Raw genomic sequence first — 7,847 nt, 5'->3', positions numbered from 1 at the left:
GACCTGCAGTGGGCTGGTGGAGGTGGTCATGGCCACACGTTTTTCATGCCATAGCCATACCATTCATGCATGGAGTCCTCTGCCCAGCTGCTGCCTGACTCATAGCAGACATAGCCGGTAACTTTTGTCCCTGCTTCAACCTCCCAGCAGTGTGGCAGCTCCTGGGGAATGTTGGTGAAAAAGACATGCCTGAGGTTCTCTGGGAGCACCAGGTCGGGGTTAGCTGTCTGATGGTCCCAAGTCACTTCTCCTAGAGCAGAAGAGGGACAATGGAGAAATGGGGAAACAAGGGGAGAGAGGTAGATTCACCTGGGAAGAAAAAGTAAAACAAACCATGAAGCAAACAGATCACGTGTGTACATTAATTACCATCTGGACTTACAGAAGCCTCTTAGATATTGTCCCCTAGCTTGAGCTAGGAAGCAAAACTAGAGAAAAGGCACAGGGTACATCGCACAGGTATTGGGTTCAGTTTCATTGTAGGCAATAGCAGCTCATCCAGTATCACACTCTATTTACATCCTGAGCAGCAGAGCTCTCACATAGCCCGGGTGAGAATGCAGGAGTTCATCACAGTTCAGTCCTGGGTACCTTTCATTAATCCTCTTCCCCTACCATGGGAGAGGTGGAAATTCAGTATGGAGTTGTATTCGAAGGAGGAAATTCTTTGCACTATTAGAAATTGGATCTCTTTCAATCTGACAAACTTCCCCAGGCTGAGGGGTTAAGGACTTGCCTGCCTAAGATGGAAGGGGGTGTCTAGTTTGGATTGTCCTGTTACTGACTAACCAAGTCAAGCAGTATTTCACGCTGAATAGGAAATATGCATTTACTGAATTCCCCAATCCATGGCCAGAGAAGAGGTTCTTTCCCCACACCAGTGGGGGCATGGAAATCAGGCTGGAAATAGCATGTATGCTACCAAGCACAATAGAGAGCAGTGAGTATTTCTGCTTTGTCACCCACACACAGAGACTTTTTCCCCTGAACTTAGTATGGGCCAACAGGATATGCAGAAAAGCAGAAATGAGAGACCTCATTTTCCTACACTGCCTTTCTAACCCAGTCGGAACGGGACTCAGTACAAGGCCTTGTGGTTCAGACTGAACAGACTGGCTTCCCTCTCTAAATACTTGCACGTGATGCTTAGAAGATGAGAAATTCTAATATGAATAAGTTTCCTAATAAGGAAAACATTTTTCATTAAAAAGGAGATCAAAGACTTGAACAGAGACCCAGAAAGCATGTGATCTTCATCCTTGGAGATACTGAAAATCCAGCTGGACAACTTAACCTGCTTTGACCTGGCAGACTCATCAAGAACCCTTCTAACACAGGCTACTCTACAGTTTCATCATCCTCTAGGCTTCTACTTCAAAACAGAAAAAGCATGATACTGCTGAAAGAAATCAACACACAGAAACAGAATACCCAGACACAGGCAGAAAATAACAAGTGTAACCAAATACGTCCTCTTGAATAAAATTCTGAAAACAATAAACACAAAAATTTAATCATTCAGCATATCCAAGCTTTTTACTCACTATATTACCTTACTAAAAATGACCTTCAGAATTTTTAAAGTAATACAATTACTAGAGAAACCTTCAAACAGAACTTTTCTTTCAGCAGTTAGACAACAACTCCCACTCTTTTCCTTCATGCACAAAAAACACAGATGTGGTTAACAACAGCATTGGTATAGGAGCAACAGCTGTGTTCCCACATACGTGCCCGCCCCACCCCCCGCATAAAAGATCTGTTGGAAAGGAGGTCAGCTCTTGTTGGTATGGTTTAGTGCATTATGAGGAATTGCGATGTTGAGAGTAGCCATGTGAATGTCATGGGGTTTTTTAGCCTGTATTTCTGGCACTTCAATAATAGTAGTCAAACTGGTTTTTAAGCTGTAAATGCAAGAGGATATTTTTTTAAGGAGAAGGGAAATGCTAACATGTCTGTTCCGTTAGCACAAAGACTGAAGAATGGAGTAGGTTGGGGAAGATCTCTTTTGTTATATGTCAGAGTCCTACTTTTCCAGAGGTTTAAAAATAGGAATTTTAGTTCTATTTCTTAATTTTTTCTTCTATAAATCAGGTTATTTTTCTCTGATCTTAGGGGCCTTCCCTTCCAGAGAGTATTAAGGAAGGGAGGGAAGAGTTGTCCTTGCTAGTAAATCCCAAGAAGAGATCAAAACAGCTGTGTTAGTGTTCTCTACTTTCTACCACACTTCTCTTCTGTATTTGGTATGCCTTTTCTCCCTGAGAATACCTCTCAAAAGTTTCTCTATCTCAAAACCTATAGTTAGGTGAAAATTCAGATGTCCTGACTGAAGATCTTGATCTGAATTGATTTCTGGAGGACTCTCCTTTGATTTATACTTTGAAAGTATGAAGCCCTGAAAAAGGGCTTAAATTTTGGAAAGATTAAAAGCTGCTTTCAGTTAATTTTGTGTTTTAACCATATCATTCAGTTCATAATATTTCCTTGTACTAGCACTGTGAAAACTAAGGCATAATGAGCATACTAGAGTGTTTGTTTTGCTCTAGAGCTTTTATGCTAGGCACACCTGGTGTTTGTAGGGCATGCAACTCTCCGTAATTTGTGTAAGCCTGGGCTGGTTTGGTTTGGCAATTGGTCATACACTGGTTTGTCAGACTTCTCTCTGCTTCTGGAACTGAGCACTAGCTGCAGACACTGGTGCCAAGGCACCCTTCTAGAGTCTGTAGTAGGTTATATTTGTTCCTGGGATATCATAAAGGAGTATCTCTTATCTCATCCTTTTTTTCTGGAGTCTGGCTTCAACATTAGTACTGTACAACTTTATCCTTAAGCTAAGCAGTGTGAATAATTCCTTTTCGACACAAACATCCCTCCACTTAGCTCAGGAAGTTCATAGTTTAATTTCAACACTACCTATAATGCACCCATATGTGAACTCTTCCAGTGACTTCATGGTCTATGACTAACACCTTGTTCTACTTCTTAACAGTAACAAGATGTCTCTATCCTGCAAGATCCTACAGAGTGAGCATATATACTTCCCTGTATCAGATGGCAGAAACTGAGTGGTCTGCACATTGACTGAGAGGTGGAAATGGGACATAATCCTACAATTTTTTTTTTAAATGGAAAACCAAAGATATTAAATTGTGTTTTAGGGTTATTCATCAAATCTCTCTCTTCTCCATGCATGTTGGATGTATATTGTTTGGGATGTTGCCAGAGTCTTACAGCCCCATTAGAGTGACCCCTCACAGATTTTAGGGAAAACACGGATTCTTTGACTGCAGAAGAAACTTTGATACATGTGGTATGGTCAGAAATTCAAGTTTATTGTCCTGCTCCAGGCCATGCTACTTAGACTCAGGGCTGATCAGCAGGCAGCCCCAGCCACTGGGTGGGTCAAAGCATGATTCTAAAATCTAATGCTAATCTACCGTTAAGGTGGTATTCAGCAGCACAGGAGCTTCTGACTGTTTGCGACTTCAGTTTTGCTTTTTTTTTTACATTTTTGTTCTGTTTGCTACATGATAACTTTCTTTAATGGTGCCTATAGTGAAGATAAATAATTTCCCCTGTTGATGTCCAGATCATCACAATTGAACATTAGTTGACCTTCATGTATCTCCTTGTATTCCTAGTCATTCTCAGATTTGTAGGACCCTTTTTGTGGTATCATTAAGAAGTATGCAGACTCTAGGTATTCCTAAGGCACTAATGTTCAGTAAAGGCCAATCATCTACATTACCAGCCCTTGGTTTTTTGGTCTTCTGCTGCTACGTAGTTTCCCCATTCCTGGTTGGGTTGTTCAGGAGCCCTGGACAAAAGCGTGTGCATGGATCCAGTCCCCACCAGAACTTTGGTATAAAGTTGCCCAAAAGGCTCATTCTCACCCGCAAGCTAACCTGTAGGTTCCCCCTCACCACCAAGGTACCCATGTCTATCTTTACCAAGGTCTGTTCTTGCCTTCTTTGGTCACATGTGCTAGGTCTGTTGCCTGGTAGTACTTTTCTTCTTTCCAAGGTTCATGGTTCCGGACCCCCACTATACCATGTCGTTAATCAGAAAGATCTCCATCACCAGTACACCAGGCACCTTCTTTGCCACATCTCCTGCAGTAAATAAGTATTTAGCATTCAACTGATTTCTTTGGGTAAGGTTTATTTGAGAGATGTGCCCATCGAGTAGTCTGACCGTCTTTTACAGCACAGATCAACTGGCTCAGTTTTGTCCATTACCAGGAGGGACCTTCCCATTGTATTTGGAGGAAGGCTCAATAACTCAGGGCATGCATATGCATTGGTCTCTGGCATTAAACTTAGTACCAGCATTACACTTTATGAAATCCTAATGGAAAGAGAGATTAAGTGATATGAGGTGATGCTTTTTCCTGCAGCCCATCCTTCCCTTCACTACTGTTTTGAGTGGTACCTGGGTAGCTGAAATATAGGAGTTGCTGGAGTATATCTAGAAACTGGCAGCACGTAACTATCATGTAGGCAATCCTGCTTGAAGTTGTGGTATCTAATGCAAGCCTAGTGAAGCTGCCTGCTAGAACTTGGGCTCAACTGGCATAAAGGGACCCAAAAAAACTAATTCAGTTTTAGACTTCTACACAGCAAATACCTAAAATTAGATATCTGTTCTAGTACCTTCATCTTCTAAATAGAAAAAACCCTGAACAATAATGCCTATAAGTATTCTCAAAGAACTTGGCTGGCACTGTCTATAGTTGCAGATGTCACAACATGAGATTAGATGTGGGGCACTATGTTACAAAGCATTGAAACAGTGACTGTCACCATCACCATCCTTAGTTCCTAAGGTCTGCTCAGTGACACATCCCTCTTTTAGAGGGTGAGGTAAAATAGGGAGCCCTGCAACAGGAAGGGGGGCTGCTTACTCTCTTTCACAACAGACAGATGTGGTAACATGCAGTCTTAGATATTGCTCCCTTTTCCTTTCTCTTTGTCAGGGGCGAACCAACCTAGTTGCATATTCTCTTTCAACAGTTCTCAGGTTCTCTCAGTCCTGCTTGGACTTCTGAATCTCTGTGGCACACACGGAGAGTAATATAGCCTTGCTACTGTCCTTCGAAGGGCTTCTTTGACTTCCTTGTTCCTCAGGCTATAAATCATAGGGTTCAGCATGGGAATTGCCAGAGTATAAAACACAGAGATGATCTTGTCCTGCTCCACAGAGTATTTTGAACTGGGCCGTAAGTACATGAAGGACCCTGTCCCATAGAACATGGTGACAGCAGTCAGGTGGGAAGCACAAGTGGAGAAGGCTTTGCGTCTGCCTTTGGCAGACTTAATCTTGTGGATGGTAACCCCAATACAGATGTAAGAGATGAGAATGAGGAGCATGGTAGAGGTGACGAGCACAGTAGCACAGGTGAAATGGACCAGATCAGCAATGTAAGTGTCAGAGCAGGAGAGCTTCAGGATGGGAGGCATATCACAGAAGAAATGATTGATGATGTTGGAATTGCAGAAGGACAGGCGGAATACAAATAATGTCTGAATAGTTGCATTCATGCAGCTCATGAAGTAGGAGCCACACACAAGGAGCACGCAGAACCTCTTGGACATAATGACAGGGTAGAGCAAGGGGTTGCAGATGGCTATAAAGCGGTCATATGCCATTACGGCCAGGAGGTAGCACTCTCCTGTCACTGCAATGCAGAATAGGAAGAGCTGAGCTGCGCATGCTGTGTAGGATATGACTTTTGTCTCAGCCACAAAGGTCATGAGCGTGCTAGGTATAATGATGGTGGAGTAGTTGACATCTAAGAAGGAAAGGCTGCTGATGAAGAAGTACATGGGGGTGTGGAGCTTGGAGTCAATCAGGATGAGCGCAATCATCCCCAAATTTCCCACTAGGGTCAACAGGTAGATCAGTAGAAACACCATGAAGAGAAGGACCTGCAACTTCAGGTTGTCTGTGAATCCCAACAAGATAAATTCAGTCACCACAGTGTGATTCCCTTCTGCCATCTATCGTAGGTGAGAAAGCCAAGATCACACTGCAGAAAACAAGGCAAACACAGGCTGACTGTCAGTGGGTCAAACTGGCTCTCATCAGGCTGATCTATGATGAAGGTATAATTTTGTGTATCTTCCTATTCATGTTTTTCAAGTTCTGAACTCAAATTACCTCATAGGCATTTCCTGCCTTTCAAAGGCTTATATTCTTTCTGTGTACTTTGAAGGAGCACAGGTTAACAAATCACACTTATTACTGAAGGTCTCCATCCCTCTCCCTCCCCAAACACTTAGTTTAACTTCTAAGGCGGTGATCTGCACAACAGGCACTAATTCCATAGTATTTGTTTCACCTCACCTATTTTAGATATCTACACAAACATGACTTGAAATGCTTGTTTTTCCCATTTTTATATAGACATCATCTGGATAATTAATTTTGTACATTGTTGGGATATAGGTGTAAACACATGCTAAACTAGGCAAATCTCTCAAACACAAGAATTGGGGCCAGAAATGTGTACCTTATCACTATGACAAAATGATATTTTGGGGCAATTATTGTAAGTAGAAGGCCAAAGCTAGGCGTTTGCAAAAGCTCAACTATAAGTATTAATGGCATTTCAGGCTGAAAGGGAACAGAGCTTCTGGTCTGCTGTTACTTCCATAAATCTGAGAATAAAATGGGAATTATAATCAGTTGAATTCTCAGGCATAGTCTGCTCATGAAGTTTAAAAATAAGTGTTCTATTCCCAGGAATAAAAAAATTTAAAAGAGACCTTGGAAGAACTGATTTTGTCCATTTCCCTTTTCCAAGGAAGAATTAACTCTACTGATGTAACTATTTGAAACATTGGTCTAATTTGTTCTTTAAAATCTCCAGTACCATAGATTTCCCATGGTCCCTTAGTCACTTTTATTTCTTCTTAAAAACTTAATATTATTCAGTTTTCTCCTAAAGATTAACCGAAATTTTCCCATTGTAATTTAACTGAAAACCTTGTGTACCCCCTCCCACTGTGTGCAAAAGAAACCACTTTTCCCCCTCCACCATTTCACAGAATCATAAAATCATAGAATAGCTCAAGTTGGAAGGGACCCGTAAGGATCACCAAGTCCAACTCCCTGCTACTCACAGGACTACTTAAAACTAAACTATACAACTAAGAACATTGTCCAGACGCTCCTTGAATTTATGGATTTTTCCACCATCAGTTTTAACACAGTGACCTTTTTGGTATGTTGTTTTTCCTAGACTGTCTCTTGTAGGGTGTTAGTTCATTTTGTAAATTGTTATCTTGAATCAAATAGTTTGTTCTAATGGCAAACATGTCAAACATGTCAAACAGAACCTTAGTAAGATGAGAAAACTACTGCTTAGAAAGCTAGTAAACGCAGGTCCCAAAATCTGGAAAAAAAAAATTCTGATATTTTCAAGAATACCTGTATTGTTATACTGTAAGGGGGGGAAGTGGGAATTCTCCCTCCCGCCCCGGTAGAGCAAAGGTATGAAATATTTCTAATATATGCATTCGTACATATCACAGAATTTTTAATTCCAGCCCTGCTCTTACCTTACCACTCACATCTTAGCATGCTGGGTGCATTAGTGTTTCTTCTCTTGTCAATGTAAAAAGAAACAGGAAAGAGGAAAGCATTCTGTTAAGGCAGATTTGACTGCAAGGTATACATTCCCTATTAGTTCCAAATAAGAAGTGATTTCTATTTTCTAAAACCAGAAAGGAAGAGGTACTATATCTCTAGCAGAGTCAGAGAGAGGAAAATCTCTCGCACCTTACCAGCAAGTAGGTATTTTAGCAGTTAGCATGCACATTCATACACTTTTGGGTGTAGAATTC

The 7,847-nt window shown here is 41.4% G+C and overlaps 1 protein-coding gene across 1 annotated transcript; it reads right to left on the bottom strand.

Annotated features, from left to right (window-relative positions):
- Nucleotides 1-219: 219 nt before the first annotated feature.
- LOC142092082 (olfactory receptor 5J3-like) lies at nt 220-5,999 on the bottom strand. Its single transcript, XM_075171819.1, has 3 exons — nt 5,088-5,999; nt 616-698; nt 220-250 (listed from the first exon to the last, which is right to left on the bottom strand). The coding sequence occupies exons 1-3, from the start codon at nt 5,997-5,999 to the stop codon at nt 220-222; spliced, it is 1,026 nt and encodes a 341-aa protein (XP_075027920.1).
- Between the last annotated feature and the right edge of the window lie 1,848 nt (nt 6,000-7,847).

Source organism: Calonectris borealis, chromosome 22, assembly GCF_964195595.1.
Source record: "Calonectris borealis chromosome 22, bCalBor7.hap1.2, whole genome shotgun sequence".
NCBI classification, from domain to species: domain Eukaryota; kingdom Metazoa; phylum Chordata; class Aves; order Procellariiformes; family Procellariidae; genus Calonectris; species Calonectris borealis.
This window is presented reverse-complemented; position numbering and strand designations above follow the sequence as displayed.

Excerpts from the sequence above, each read along its gene's own strand:
- LOC142092082 (XM_075171819.1), bottom strand. The coding sequence starts at position 5,999 with ATGGCAGAAGGGAATCACACTGTGGTGACTGAATTTATCTTGTTGGGA. Across the intron at positions 699-5,087 it reads AAGAAGCCCTTCGAAGGACA|ATTGAAAGAGATCCAATTTC; the intron begins GTAGCAAGGCTA and ends GAAGTTTGTCAG. Across the intron at positions 251-615 it reads GAATTTCCACCTCTCCCATG|GAGAAGTGACTTGGGACCAT; the intron begins GTAGGGGAAGAG and ends CTTCTGCTCTAG.